The 16,468-nt window shown below is 36.3% G+C and overlaps 2 protein-coding genes across 4 annotated transcripts in view; both read right to left on the bottom strand.

Annotated features, from left to right (window-relative positions):
• Window positions 1-16,468, bottom strand: part of LOC127832683 (nicotinamide phosphoribosyltransferase-like) — a 128,398-nt gene that overhangs the window by 35,040 nt on the left and 76,890 nt on the right. The gene's annotated exons all lie outside the window — the stretch shown is intronic.
• On the bottom strand, window positions 1,265-10,037 carry LOC127832690 (uncharacterized). 2 transcript variants are annotated; one of them, XM_052358325.1, is made up of 4 exons: window positions 9,569-10,037; window positions 5,729-6,043; window positions 3,362-3,474; window positions 1,265-2,491 (listed from the first exon to the last, which is right to left on the bottom strand). In XM_052358325.1, exons 2-4 carry the CDS (start codon window positions 5,994-5,996, stop codon window positions 2,108-2,110), a joined length of 765 nt encoding a protein of 254 aa, XP_052214285.1. In that variant the 5' UTR covers window positions 5,997-6,043; window positions 9,569-10,037; the 3' UTR covers window positions 1,265-2,107. The 2 variants fall into 2 exon arrangements, with proteins under 2 accessions (XP_052214285.1, XP_052214286.1); XM_052358326.1 differs by lacking the exon at window positions 9,569-10,037 and adding an exon at window positions 9,394-9,513.

Raw genomic sequence — 16,468 nt, 5'->3', positions numbered from 1 at the left:
GCCATATGCCACATGCGTCCAGCGTAGCTTCAGATCTGCCTTGGGACATATGTCGCATGCGTCCAGCGTAGCTCTATCTCTGCCGTGTGTCATATGCCACATGCGTCCAGCGTAGCTCCAGATCTGTCTTGGGCCATATGCCACATGCGTTCAGCGTAGCTCCAGATCTGCCTTGGACCATATGCCATATGCGTCCAGCGTAGCTCCAGATCTTCATAGGATCATATGCCACATGCGTCCAGCGTTGTTTCAGATCTGCCTTGGGCCATATGCCACATGCGTCCAGCGTAGCTCCAGATCTGCCTTGGGCCATATGCCATATGCGTCAAGCGTAGCTTCAGATCTGCCTTGGGCCATATGTCACATGCGCCAAGTGTAGCTCTAGATCTGCCTTGGGCCATATGTCACATGCGTTCAGCGTAGCTCAAGATCTGCCTTGGGCCATTTGCCACATGCGTACAGCGTAGCTCCAGATCTTCCTTGGATCATATGCTATATGCGTTCCGCGTAGCTCCAGATCTGCCTTGGGCCATATATTACATGCGTCCAGCGTGGCTTCAGATCTTCCTTGGGCCATATTCACATGCGTCCAGCGTAGCTCCAGATCGGCCTTGGGCCATATGCCACATGCGTCCAGCGTAGCTCCAGATCTGCCGTGTGTTATATGCCATATGCGTCCAGCGTAGCTTCAGATCTGCCGTGTGTCATATGCTCCAGATCTGCCTGCGCGTCAGCGCAGTATGTTGAGGAACCAATATGACCGCTAATTAGACCAAGAAACTTTGCGTGAATTTATAGAGGACAACATAGGTATTTCACAGTATGTTCGGGATCCACCCTGTCCGCTAATGAGACCAAAAAACTTTGCGTGAATTTATAGCGGACAGCGTAGCGATTTCGCAGTACCGGGTATGTTCAGGAGCTAACCTGTCCGCTAATGAGACCACGAAACTTTGCGTGAATTTATACTAAATTATAGAGGACGGCATAGCGATTTCGCAGTATGTTCGGGAGCTAACCTGTCCGCTAATGAGACCACACAATTTGCGAGACTTTATGGTGGACAGCGAAGCGATTGCCGGAAATTGCAAACGATCCATTTTCACATGACGTGGGTAACATTTGAATGTGTGTTTGGAGAAAATAATGTATGATGCAGCTCAACAGCTATTAAAGGAGAGGTAGTATTGAACACTATATGCAATTGATTGCACTTCGCTTGAAGCACTAGAAAAATAAATATAATAAAAAAGAAAATACAATACCATGTGTAAATGCACCGTTTATTTTAACATGCTCATACTCATAAAAACATGCTTGTACCGTATTATCGTTAGCGGGACTCTACATACATATGGACGGAAACTGATTCAATTGACATAGGTATACTTCATACCACAATTACATAGAACGATATATTATTATAGTATAACTATTCAGTAAACATTACATAAAATCCCTATTAAATCTGAGATTCAAAGGCCATGTAAGCAAATTCAACACCATCGATCACAGTAAAATGCTCGTTTTCTACAAATAAAGGGACCTTTTAACGTTTTGGTAAATTAACAAAATTATATAAAAAAATGTTTCAGAACGAAAATTTTCGTTGTATGCATGATATGCATAAGGAAACAGAAATACTGAACATTTACCATGCTCTAAAATATCCATTATATGCATCTTTTGACGATTTAAAAACCTGAAAATTATTAAGCGTCAAATGCGAAACGATTGAATAATTTCGAGAGTTCTGTTGTTTTGTGACACTACGAGAATTGCTTATATAAAATATAAAATACATCAGTCATCACTCATTGTATGAGCGCGGATGGCCGAGTGGTCTAAGGGGTAGACTTTTCCTCCAGGGGTCAGTGGTTCGAGCCCAGTTTAGGGCTTCTATTTTTCTTTCTTTAATTTTATTCTTCTTTTTTTTATTGGAGCTTTTTAGGTCCAATGTTTACATTTATCAATATAAAGCATTTAATGACAAACTTCAATACATGCCAACATTTGTGAAAAGGTCCCTTTAATTAACACTCATAAAATAGGCATACATTCGATTGATTAAGCAAATAAATGAAATAAATATATAAATTAACTATCATTACATAATAACGCACGTTTTCGATTTCGGGACGACGGTTTGCTCGCTACGCGCCGCTCTCGCCTCCGCATCTTTTAGACGCTCCTTGGTCGCATCCAGCTCGCCCTGGAGCTCGTGTATTGTGCGGTCCTTCTGCTCCTGGTCGTCTGAAAGCCGGATCAACTTCTCCTGCAGCGCCTTGATGTTCTCGTCGCCGCCTTGAGTATCCTTCAACCTCTGCACCTCGCTCTCCAGGCGCCCAATTTTGTCTTTTTGATCGAAGTTCACGTGCTTGTAGGACTCGATCTCGGCGTTGAGGAGAGTGTAGCTGCCCTCCATGTCGTCGTACTTCTCCTTCATGTCTTCGTAGTGCTTCTGTAGCCGGCCGTTCTCCTCCGTCAGCTTCTGCAAGATATAATTAAGTCTGAACTTATTCATTTGAGCTCGATTTCCTTGGTAGAACCCGTTCTTGGTGTCTTTAGGGGAAACCTAAAACACGCTTCCACGGTGTGGATCAAACATGTGACCACTCGGTAGTTATTGCAAGATATACATGCCCGTGTGAGTTGTTGTACTGAAGTGATGAACATCTACTCAGGAATTTCGTGTGCCAAACTTTCATAATCAAATCTAAGTTCAAAACCCGCGCAGATCTAAACAAAATTAAACAACCGACATGCTTCTTGTTGATTCTTCAATATTAACAACATAACTCTTCTACAGTAATTCTACTGAACCATTTGTCTATCGTCATAAATGTAATGTTAAAAATTACAGACAATTATATATCAATAATGTACAACCCATGAAGATATTTAAGAATGAATCGTGCTGGTTAAAGCATACACGAGAATACAGATACACATAATAAAAAAATGACTGTACAACGTACAAACTTCATAGGTGCACTCAGGATAAACGGTCTAGGGTTTGACACCGGTACCCACTACTGTTGCAATACCGATGAGTAAATTAAAGGATGCAACTGTTTAGTCGGTTATCCTTCTGAAACGATTAGTTAACCGGTCATATTTTTGTAAAGGTTAAACTGTTTTCATAAGCCATTTATAAAAAAAAAACTCATGCGCTACGTATACAAAACGCTTGTGGCACGTGTACAAAATGCATGTGCAATGTATACAAAACGCATGCGCCACGCCGCGTATACATTAAGCATGTGTCACGTATACAAAAAGCATGGACCAAGTATACACAACACGTGCGCCACGTGTACTAAACGCACGCGCCACGTGCGCAAAAGGCGGCACCACGTACCCTGTAAGCATCCCTCTCGGCCTCCTGGTTGCTAAGCGCGGAGGCCAGTTTGGCCTGCAGCGCCTCATTCTCCTTGATCTGACGTTCATACTCCTCCTTGTTCAGCGCGGACCCTGTGTGCAAGAAACATCATTGAGTACTTAATGAAATTAAAGGCGTTGTCTTTGAATGTTTATAGATTTCGTTACCATTATATTAACAATCCGTCTACTACTAGGGAATATTGTAAAACATTTAATTTGACGTAATATGGAGAAGATCGTACTATCATTTCATGAATTGCAATATCATGTTTATTTTTGCGAGTGTTTATATGACCTATCATGGCATGTTAATATGATCTTACACATCAAATAAACATTTTGTTTCTGTTTATAACATGCGTTTGGACGATAAAATAAAAGCGACCTTTGCATAAGCGTTATACGTTTTAATTTATTATGACGTCATAAATATGAAGTCGTATGATTACGCGATTACCTCTAAATTAATGCCGTAGTGTATTGTGTCCACAGTAGTTGCTTCTCAACTAACCATTGTGCTTATTCGCGTTGTAAGATGGGTAGTACCGTAATAATTATCATTACAAAAGTGAGCGAGTACAACGGTTCTACCCTTTAATCTCCTAATCAATATGTGTACCTTAATAATTATCATAAAAAGTGAGCGAGTACAACGGTTCTACCCTTTAATCTCCTAATCAATATGTGTACCTTAATAATTATCATAAAAAGTGAGCGAGTACAACGGTTCTACCCTTTAATCTCCTAATCAATATGTGTAGCTTAATAATTATCATAAAAAGTGAGCGAGTACAACGGTTCTACCCTTTAATCTCCTAATCAATATGTGTACCTTAATAATTATCATAAAAAGTGAGCGAGTACAACGGTTCTACCCTTTAATCTCCTAATCAATATGTGAGTTCGCGTTACTTTATATTAGTCATATCGGACAAGTTCTTACATGTAACAATTATTTTCATATTGGATTATATGCACTCATATATTTTATATCATGTAATTATTGCTATTCACTTGTGTTACTATTCCTGAAAGTAATGGTATATTATTTTATATTGATATAGAATATGTTAAATTGTTGGATTTTGCATAAGCTAACGTTCCAGTACAAAAATTGTGTACGTTCTGTATATGAAAGATATTCTATTATATCGCAGGAAATCATTATCAGTGCGTGTCTGAAAATTGTCACTGTAAGCAATAATAGGCTATTAATGAAAAAAAATCTACCGAAAAGTATCGTGGTTAGATTGTTCAGTTATAAAACGAACTGAGATATAAATATGTAATTTTAATTTGTCGAAAGAAACCAGAATTAAAAAATATATGCATAAATATGAAATGCACTAGATTACAAACATTTCATGATCATAATATGGTATATCAAATTCAAATATATGAAACACTGCTTTGCGCGATTATGTTGGCATGCCATACGCTTGCGTGTTACGTTAGAAGTCAAAACAAAACAACTCACACAATTCTTCGACAAGTCCCATGCTCTAATGTTATTGTACGTCCAACATGGCGGTATAAAACATAACAATCTTTAACTAGTAGTGTAAATCCGGTTCAGCTTATAGACAATTGGAGTCGTGGATCATTTACAAATATCAATTAAACAATGAATAACACTGTATCTGATAATATAGTGTTATCCGTACATAATAAGGGCTCATATCGATCAATAAAGCGTCTGTATTTGTTTAAAGCGTCATGACGATTCATTTAAAATACATGTAATTTGTTTTTTAATTAACTAAACGCAGATATATACTGTATAGTTGTGTTGATGGGTCAAGTCAATGTGATAGTTATTCAACTAACTATCGGTAAGTTGCAATACTCAACATTGTTGTATTTTATTTGAATAACACTCTGACATTATGTTATTAAATATAAGCATCGATTAGAGTACATCATTACATCCTTAGTTTACAAAATGTTTTTACTGCACTTGCAATGATAAGTAATAACGTGTTTCTCGCATTGAAGTGTCTTACATTTCATGACTCTACAATCCATGTTTTCTAAAAAAGGTCTGTATGAAATTATACAAAATAAAATGAGCCGCGCACTGGGAAAAAGGGCCTAAATGCTTGTGTAAAGTGTCGTCCTAAATTAGCCTGTGCAATCCAAACAAGCTAATCAGTAAGGAAAATGGTCGCCAAAACTTCATAAGCTCTAAGAAGATACATCATTTAAAAGACAAATACCATAAAGACGGAAAGTGTCGTCCTAGAATAGCCTGTGCAGACTGTACATACTAGTCCGGGTTTACACTTTAAACACATGCATTAAAACCACGTATTCCGAGAGCGTGGCTCATATATACCAAACTAACCTGGTTCCTGTGGAGCAGGCGCCTCAGCCACGACAGTTGGAGCAGCTTCGGGTACATCAGTTGCTTTCACCTCTTCCGGTGCTTGTGTTTCAGTTGCAGTTTCTTCCGCTTGTGCTTCCGGTTCCGTAGGAGGAGACGTCTGCTCTGTGTTTTCCGTTTCCTGTCCCGGCGCATTGTCGCCTGCTTCTAAGGTTTCCGGTTGGCCGCCATCTGGAACTGTGACGTCATTTCCTTCGCCACTTGGCGTCTGCTCAGCTGGCTCAGACATTGCAGGTGTTTCAGTGGTCTCGTCTGTTTTGGGTACTTCTACATCATCTGAAATACCATCATATACATTTTTCATTTATCTTATCAACGCAAATAAAAAAAAATACAAAGACATTTTAATAAATCAGTGAATTAATTGATACTTAATTATATGAGTAGTTTCACTAACCCTAACAACACACATGAAACTATATGTGTATAAATAAGATTTGAGATAATATTAAATTTAATGTGCCACAAATATATATCCTGTAATGAACCCTCAACAAACGTCCGTACTCGATATAAATATGCTAAAAACACATTGACATTGAAATGCTTCGATAATATTTTTGCTGACGATATAAATTATACCAGTGCGCCAACTGGTCGGATGTCTCGTGTCACTAAGGAGATACAATAAACAAAATAAAAACTTTTGCCTCATTTACAACACTTTTGTCATGCGGCTGTAACGTTTATAGCAGGTCCAATCACTTCAACTGAAATTTCGAATACGGTTTTCGATTTCAAGCATGTCCAAAGATCTGGTGTTTATAGCGACTTAATCTATATATTGATTAGTGGGATGATAAAGACACTGCGGTCAACATACGAATGCCAAGACACGTCGCGTAAATTACCAACGGACACAACGGTCGTGATATGAGAGTCTATGACACTTCGCGTAAATTACCAAAGGTTTTCTAGAATGATAAAGATGCATCGGTCGTCATATAAGGTTCAGGACGCATCACGTAAATTACAAACGGTTTTCTAGAATGATAGACGGAACGGTAGTTATATTAGAGTTTAGAACATATCGCGTAAGGTACAAACGGTTTTCAAAAATGATAGACGCAATGGTCGTTATATTAGAGTTCAGGACATATAACGCGTAAATTACCAACGGTTTTCTAGAATGATAGACGCAACGGTCGTCATATGAGTGTTCAGAACATATCGCGTAAATTACCAACAGTTTTCTAGAATGATAGACGCAGCTGTCGTAATATAAGAGTACAGTGCACGTTTTTCTAGTTTCGTTGATCGCAAACTTCAATCAGACAATATAGTAACTCTCATTAATGGTATTTTTTTCCGACAGACAGACACGGAAAATTCAAACTTTAGATTATGTAGCATTTTTTTACTTAAATACAGGACACCAGCGTTTAAATCAGTGTTTGCATACAACCCTTCCTAGCATTCTTTGCATATGCATTATGTATATTTGTATCATGTATTGAAGTTGTAGTCTTGTCACCCTTACGAATTTCTACATTTATACATCCCAGTTGTATTTAATCGCTCCTTAATTTACAATATTATTTTACATTGCGAATCTTTGACATTTAAGAAAATATTTAATTCATTAAGCGTAAAGTCCTTTCAATTGTATGTGCAACATTAAGCTATTTCAATGTTTCCAAGATCTTTTGAAGGCAAAATATCCCTTTCAATTATATCTTATACTGGACGTGTGTGACATTTTAGTTTGTTTGTGAGTAGATAACATGCATCGGGTACTTGAGTGCCATAAACCGTAGGCTCGTGAATCTCCGCTGGAATCAGTGGTCAGCAACGTGTCCGAGCATGAGTTCAACGGTCAGTTTTAACGTTGATTATACGAAAACCAAACTTTCAGACCCATGGTAATGTTATGGACAAAATAGAACGTTTTTATACATTGGAAATTGAGACGAAACATTACTTAATGCATGAAAGAAGACATACATTTATATAAACAAAGTAGTGTATATGAACATCGGTAGATATAGAGGGTGTTTTATAATTGCTTGGTCATTCGTTAATTTACAACCGAGGAAACACAAAACTTCAATATTTTTAGGCCAATATTTGTTGCAAAATAAACGAACTTCAATTTCACAGACCCCGATCCAGTGAAAAAACAAACAACAACATTAACAAAACAACAACAATAAAACAATTATAATTGTTTGTATATGCACTACTTATACTTATAATATTTAATAGATGTACGCATGTTTAAAGTGATTTGGGTCGGACAATCTTGGCATCGTGTTTATCTAAAACCTGATAGTAAATCTGCTTTTTGTTCTTAAATGGTTAATGCATTTGCTATGACATTATGTAAAAGTCTAACTATGTAAATTTATCCTGATAAGTTTATCACTGGCTAATCGTGAGGCCTGAAGTTGTTAACGATTGTGGTATTATCTGAAAGTACTTTGATGTTGAAAAAACCATGGCACATGCTTGCTTTTCTTTAGAAATATATGCTTTTCGCATCATGTTGAAGCATATTTAAAATTACCGGATCTAGATTAGCACATGGAACTGCGAGTAATGTCGAACAATCGTCTTTACATAAATAGTGTTTCACAATTAACCCCTTTTATGCCTAGTAGACTCTCCCATCTTTCTAAATTGGATCAATTTATTTTCAAAATTAAGGATGTCTTGTATATTTATTTCTATATTTAGAATATTTCTTACAGAAATTCCTTTAAGCAAACAGCGCAGACCCTGCATCATGCGGCGTCTCATCTGGGTCTACGCTGTTTGCCAATGCCTTTTTCTAGACGCTAGGCATAAATGGGTTAATATTCGCGTTTTCTACTGGAGAATTAAATATTCCTCGATGTGTATGTCAGGCCTTTCGGCGTACAGATAATGACATGTACGTTAATCTCTACCAATATTGACAATCGATTTTAAAATCCTACCAAAAGGTGAACGTGATTTAAAATTCTACCTGTTACGTATCTTCAGTGCGAAAAAAAACGGCATTGGCTAGTTAATTATCAAGGTAAACAGTAACTTAAAATTTAACAAATGCGTGGGACGGTTTCGATTTGTTTAAGTTATATATGTATCGACATCAAATAACACAAATTCTACACGAAGAAGCATAGTAAACCCCAATCTATGAATACTGATATTAAAGCCATAACATGTGTTCGATCTATGAGAAATAAATAACAACGCTCAACAAAACGATTGCAACATCCAACTGTATTAACCAATAGTACGATTGTAAACTGTGTTTAAAAGCTTTGATGTGTATATGAGTGTGCATTGTTTTTATTTTTACAAATACATGACAGTACCCATAGTATTGACGTCATGTCTTCATACAACTGTACCTCGGTGTGTGTCAGTTACATACACTGTATTATTTTGTATTATTGGACGCATCTGGAAATAATGTATGCCTATAAACAATACAACGTTCATGTTTCAACGTTGTATAGCCTTTCTGTCATTATTGTATGAATGTAAAATCGCAAATTAAAAATTATATCAATCTTATTGACTTAAAATTAATTACATGAACATATAGTTTTCAATAAAAATAACATAAACGTATATGTATTGTATGTGTTTTTTTTCAATACAATTCCAATGACATCATTTCAAAATGAATTACTTACTTGATAATGCCGTTTATTAGAAGTAACACTGAGGTCTTAATGCCAAATTCAATTATTATAACTGTTTTTGTGTCCTTACCACTAAATAAGAAAAAGAGGCAGAAAACAGATGTATTTATTATATAGCTTATTTGTTAACTGTAATAAGAAATTACAAATGCTTAAATAAACTCACATGATCCATTATAGATTTTCTATCCGTGTTGTTCACTTAAATATCATTATCTGAAATGGCCTTTTCTGCATTTACGACTTCAATTTTGTGCTTAATTTAGCCAATCAAGAAATTTGTCACACTTAATAATCCATTGACCTCGCGTTGAATTGATTTATCCCCAAGAAAATGTTTGTAATACAACCGTTATCGTTCCCATAAACTGTAAACTTCAGTGTGTCAATATTTTTCTAACAATCAAAGTCCCTTGAGAAATACCCATTCCTCAAAATGTTGTATTACAAAAGCAATAAAAGTAATTGCCATTCAATAGAAGTTTAGCCATACGTCGTAAATATTTCTCGCACCTCGCCACGTTTCGAGTATAAGTACAAAAATCGAATAAAATTTCAATAATGCATCCTTAAAGCGATTATACCAAGACATCAAACGATTAAGATTGCAAATTTCAGAGATCAGATTTAAACGCACACTCTTTATCACAGATGTGTATCGATCTTCAATGAATGCCATTATATAAGCCGGGAAGTATTGATTTTTACAAATATGTAGTGTTTTTTTTTCAAATTAATTCGAATTTCTTCAACACTAGCATTCTATTTAATTATAGTTTGTGTCATTCTATACCACAATAATCGTATTTCTGAAGACTTTGATTGATTATTGATGGCTCAGACAAAAGCGAAAACTATCACGTGTTTTAGATATAAGAACATCACATAGGTTTGCTCTTAAAACACTTTCTGCGACATGTAACAGCTATTTGTTTTGCCTTGATCTACCGTTATGGTGGACCGGAAGTGCTAATCAATTATTTGGTCTTTGGTCAATCTATGAAGCCAGTGAGCGGTTACACCACTGTATCTCTTGTATTTGCCGCTTGCTGTGCGTGGCCAATGTGATCAGATTGTAGTTTCCTATTACATTGTTGGCAATTGCGCAAATTGATGTTCAATTCAATGCCCGAAACGATTGGTTTCTGTACTAGTTATTCTATATGTGACGCCGAATTTGCATGTTTTTATAGATACACTGTATATTTCTGTGTTGGTATCTCACTATCGCGAAATAGAAATCCACGACTACCTTTCAAATAACCAACTCCCAAATAGCAACAAAACCTTTTATTTGCTTTGTAAATATATATATAAGCCGTGCTCTGTGAAAATGTGGTTAAATGCATGTGCGTAAAGTGCCGTCCCAGATTAGCCTGTGTACTCCGCACAGGCTAATCAGGGACAACATTTTCTGTCTAAACTTGATTTTTTGCTGAGAAGAGACTTTCTTGAAACGAAAAATATCATAAAAGCGAAAAGTGTTGTCCCTGATTAGCCTGTGCGGACTGCACAGGCTAATCTGGGACGACACTTTACGCAAATGCATATAACCCCTTTTTCACAGAGCACGGCCTAAATTGTTTTGTACCTTGCGATGTTTGCAGATAACATGGCAACACACCCAAAATATATCAGTATTTACCTACCCCTGAAATCTGTCTCGTATTTTTATTATGCGTTGTGAATTAATTTCTTAGTGAGTTATACGTCACGGTCCGAATGTAGAAAATTGCATGTACTGCGTTTGTGAACGAATGTGTTCAATTTTCAACATGACATAACAGAGAAAAACATGACATCAGTAGTTCACGTTCCCATCTCTGGGGCAGTCACTTTAACGTACGAATATGAGAACGAGTTCCAAATCAATGAGAAATATTAGTTGCCTAGCTCTGAGAGACACGGTGCATTGAATAGCTGTCTTTGGCCATGTATATTGACAGCTGGTATACACATTTATTTACGAGCCTTTTTGTGGTATAAGACCATGATATATGGTTCGCTATATTACAATAAATGAGTGATTCTTACTACATGTATGACATTGCGCCTCTTGCAAGACTTAATAAATTCAATATTTTTGTGCGGACCATTTTGGGTTGTCTTTTTTTCTCAGCCTAACTTATTTCCTGCCAAAGAAAATACGTACAACCGCCTCGGTGGCATAATAGTTAGGGCGTGCGCCTACGTAGCTAGAGGTCGAAGGTTCATGCCCCACATGATGCATCGGACATTGATGGTTGCCGACCCAGCAACTACATGCAGTTAAATACACAGAATCCCAGGTGATTTCCTTCCTACTAAGGCTCGATTGGTCATTGTTGGCTACTACTTACATGTACCCCGGGTACGGTAAATATATACTAAAACGTACCCGGGAATTTTAACGCTAAATCGATCGTTGTCGGCTTTTTAAATATTAATAATGCTCACATTTATGTCAATTTTCTGTTAAATGGCCTCTATATTATCGAAACTCGTACTCAAAAGAATGTTGATGCAGTTTTTTTTAAAGAGAAGTTTGTTTGAAATAAACAATATCGCTTTACGGTTATCGGATTTGGGGCGTGAAATACAACTCGGGTACAGTCTAATATCGACCGGGTACGTTTAAGTTTATTTACCGTACCTGTGGTACATGTAAGTATACTCAAGAGTACCCATGGTACATGTAAGTAGTTCCCGAGCCGACAATGACCAGTCGAGCCCTACTAAGCGCCCGGCATATTGGATAGGAATCGGGAGTGAAGATGTTTATCAGTAAAAGTCACAATTGGCTGGCCCTTAATTAAAAGGGGTGGCTTTACAAAACAATCTGTACTTATATTGTATACGTCTTCACACGTATAGTACAACATACGTTAATATAACGTATTCGTCAAAGTAAATTTTTAATTAAATAAAATTAGTTTGACTGCCCCCTTTATAAATGAAATTATATATTGCTCAAACGTGTTGATGAATACTGAATAACAATTCTAGACTTACTTAGTACACGTGAATACACTTTAAAAGTGTGTAGTCTTATATTCGTTATTATGTATAGAAAAGACAAATTGAAATGCATACATATGTACTTCAAACGCGAATAATGGCTTTTGGGTTAGTAGGGTAAACTATTTAACCGTTTTCAAAACTAAACATTGACTAATCACGTGATAGCATAAAATTCGGCAGAATGTTAATACAGCGTCGTTATAGTAACGAAACGCACTCAAAACTATCTGTAATTGACTATGATTAGTCCGAATGCACTTCACTTGATACAATTTGAAAGTTCATTTTAGCATAATACTTGATTATTATATGCATTTGTTAAATCTATGTCAAAATATGGATTGTTCTTTTTCCATCGGTAACGTGCGTGTTACTTTAACGTTACTGATAAATAACAAACGTCTTGATTAAATGTGTGCGATACAATTTTTTAGAATAAAAGAGTAGTTCATGTACTTACCCTTTTTATCGTCATCTTTCGTGCTTTTCGTGCTTTTCTTCGATGATGCAGACGATGATCGAGACGACGATGCTGGTGTATAATTTGGCTCCTGTTCGTCATCGGCGTCGTTAGCTTCTTCTGGTTGAGATGCGGTTTTGTCGTCATCCGTTTTTGCAGTCTCTTCTTTATTGCCGTCTGCCGAGCCTTCCTTGTCGTTAGGAATCTCTTTATCTCCGCCTGTCTTTTCTATAAGCTTACTTTCGTCCGTTTCCTTTGATATATCAGTTGATTCTTCAATAGCAGGCTTTTGCTCGTCATCTAGTTTTTCGTCATCTGTTTTCGCCGGCTCATCTGGTGCGGTTACCTCAATTTGAACAGACTTCTCTTCGTCTGTTTTTAAATCATCCGTTTGTTGCTCATCCATTTCTGTTATTCGTGTAATTGAAGATAGTTCTGGCTTTCAGAAATGTTAATTAAACTATACAATGTATAGCATGCGATTCTTTGTGAATTGAAGTACTATTTAATGCATGAACAATTGTAAAAGAGCGAAGAACCGTTAAAATGTTAATAAGGTTCTACAGTCTACCCGTTTCCACCAACTACAGACGGGTTCCTTAGCGTATAACAAAACTTGAAAGCCGATTAACAGCCTGTGATTAAAGAAAGTGAATTAACCTGCGATGAACTAAATTATATACATGTAAACGAATCACAGTCTTACACAATGCATGCACCGGTATTAAATAGTCGATTAATACTAGAACTTGCGTCATGTGACTTGTTTTTCTGAAACTTACTGGTTCTATCCGATTTCGTGCATGCAAATCTGCTAAAAGCTTATCAAAAACGAAAGCCTAATTCTACTGTCAATAATTAAATGAACATGTTGATCTACCAAACTTTTCCGACGAATGTCATAAAGTTTGCTATAAGCTACAAATGCCAACAGCATGCCGTGTAGTATTCGAAAATTGGTTGCAAAATCATCTCGTTATAAGGAACTGCAAATAAAATTCCTCAGACAAAAATTGGTGCAATCTTTGTTCTGATTATAAAAAATAATTAAACTATCATTTCTAGATGCAACAGGGTGCTGTGTTACCAATCATTGTACGAAATTTAAAGGTAACGACTTAATGTCTAGTTCGCAACAAATAAGCATTTATAATTAAATAAAAAGCATGTCAATTTTTGATCGAAGGGAAATAATAAAGTTATTGAAGTTCACTACTCAATGTGGTTGGTGCTTATGGATTCTATTTCTTCAAAATTCCATTGTGAATTTGTCGTAAGACGGGCTCAAGCGCTCGAAGTAAAGCGGGCGAAAATATTCAGTAATAGAAACGTCTACCAATAAACGGCCGTTGCTCCCTCTGACATGTTGGGATAGATTTCGGACTGTTGAAACGAGCACGGACTTATCAAAAGATGGTCTTAACCGTGATTGAAATAACATCCATGACAAAATTGCGTTTGTGAGTTTTGAAGGTGAATGTAAAAAAATAGCACATCATTTATTATAATGGACAATGCAGCTGAATTTAGTGTACCGGTAATTTAAACATTCAATGTACACAAAAGACACCGATGATTTTGCTATTTGATAGCAAGCATCGATGAACACAGATTGACGGCGGCATCGTGACGTGGCCAATGAAAGCGCGATTATATCGAGTGTTCTGAGTGCATATATATCTGTCAACTGCTGGTTTTGCTGTAGTGCTATATCAACAATCTATCCATAAACATGTTTATTTATAGATCTTAGGATCTATGTACTGTTACTGTGTAAGTTATTATATATTATCAATAAATAAATAAAAATTGCTGGGTGAACAATAGGAAATTAAAAATATAATGTAATAAAAATATAATATAAAATATATTTTGACAGACGCTAGCTAATACCTAAATGCTATTACTGATTGCCAAATATATTGCATCAAAACTATGAGTAACGGGAATTGTTCACATGTTTAAATGTATTTACTTACAATAACATAAATCATAACATAACACGTAAACGATCTAATATCTTAATTTAAGATTGCAATTGCAAACAGGTACATACCTTGACATTGCGTGGATTCGAACAAGGGTCCTTTAAGAGTCCAAATTTTAAAGGGACCTTTTACATATTTTGGCTTGTTTGGAAGTTTGTCATTAAATGCTTTATATTGATAAATGTAAACATTGGTTATAAAAAGCAAAAAGGGCCAGTAAAAAAAAGAATACAATTAAAGAAATAAAGTCACCCTCAACTGGGCTCGAACCACTGACTCCTGAAGTAAAAGTCTATCGCTTAGACCACTCGTCCATCCTTACTCATACAATGAGTGATGTATTTTATCATTTATATTAGCAATCTTCTTATCATTTATATTAGCAATCTTCGTAGTTTCACATAGTTGAACCACAACAACAGAACTCTCCAAATTATATAATCTTTTCGCGTTGCAACGCTTTATAATTTTCGGGTTTTTAAATCGTCAAAAGATGCATATAATTGATATTTTAGAGCATGGTAAATGTTCAGTATTACTGTTTCCTTACAAATATCATAAATACAACATAAAGCTGCGAATCTGAAACACTTTTTAAAATGTTGTCAATTTACCAAAACATGAAAATGCCCCTTTAACTGCTACCACTAGATCGTTTAGGCAATATTTATGCATAAATAAACGCTATAAACGTTAAAAATACACGAACTCTCATTGTGATCAATTAAAACGATACAAATGTTTTCTTTATTTTTTTTGGTTGTTTGTAAATAAAGTAAACCTTTTGTGTTGGAATCTGTGAACTACCGGGTATGTTTGGAAATCGTCATTTTGTGATTTTGTCTACGTGCGAACAGCATATATGTCTCCTTATAAAGCCCAACCCCTTATGTATAGGTGTGTGTTCAGGGTGCAGGATCAGGTGACTGTGGGAACCGTTAAGAGATGCTTTTTCCGAATAACTCTTTGAAACAATTTCTCTTAAGAATATTAACGAGTGCATAAAAAACAGCTTTCTGTGCTGCTGCTGGCAGTGGGAAATACAACAAAATCACTTTATTTAATAAGCATGTGTTGATGCTAAAAAAATCTATGTGTTCTGCATTCATTAATACGGTAATGCTTCACGCAACGTTAAATTTTGTCACCGATTTCAGACGTATTCAATGATTTATTCTTATACCTTATGATATCGACACAAACTAACGGAAAAACTGTATTTTATGCACTAAAGATTTTTTCCAATGATTTCCAATAACTTGAGAAATTTGCAAAAATACAGTTGTTAACGGTGTGTTTACATTCTGTCCAGCCCGTGTGTAAACCTCAGAAAACCCCGTTGATTGTGCACGCTGGTGTTAGCCAATGCAAACAATTTGTATGACACTACCCTCTCCGAAAATAGACTAGATAAGTTGTATGGGATTAGTCGTGAAATTATTTCTACGTTTAGTCCCTCCCTCTGATTTAAGAATATCTTACATAACTTTAGTATGCGTGAGTTAACCATCTTCCTCAGAAAAAAAGATTGTGACAGGTCCCAGAAGATTGGCGCCAAGCCAACGTCACAGCCATCTTCAAGAAGGGCTCAAGATATGATACCAGCAACTACCGGCCC

Source organism: Dreissena polymorpha, chromosome 5 (assembly GCF_020536995.1).
Source record: "Dreissena polymorpha isolate Duluth1 chromosome 5, UMN_Dpol_1.0, whole genome shotgun sequence".
Classification (NCBI taxonomy): Eukaryota; Metazoa; Mollusca; class Bivalvia; order Myida; family Dreissenidae; genus Dreissena; species Dreissena polymorpha.
The sequence above is the reverse complement of the archived record's forward strand: the minus strand, read 5'-3'. Positions and strand labels throughout refer to the sequence as shown.

Coding starts and splice junctions, on each gene's coding strand:
- LOC127832690 (XM_052358325.1), bottom strand. CDS start 5,996: ATGTCTGAGCCAGCTGAGCAGACGCCAAGTGGCGAAGGAAATGACGTC. Junction 3,475..5,728: donor GCCTGCTCCACAGGAACCAG/GTTAGTTTGGTA, acceptor TCTTGCACACAG/GGTCCGCGCTGAACAAGGAG. Junction 2,492..3,361: donor CCGAGAGGGATGCTTACAGG/GTACGTGGTGCC, acceptor TATATCTTGCAG/AAGCTGACGGAGGAGAACGG.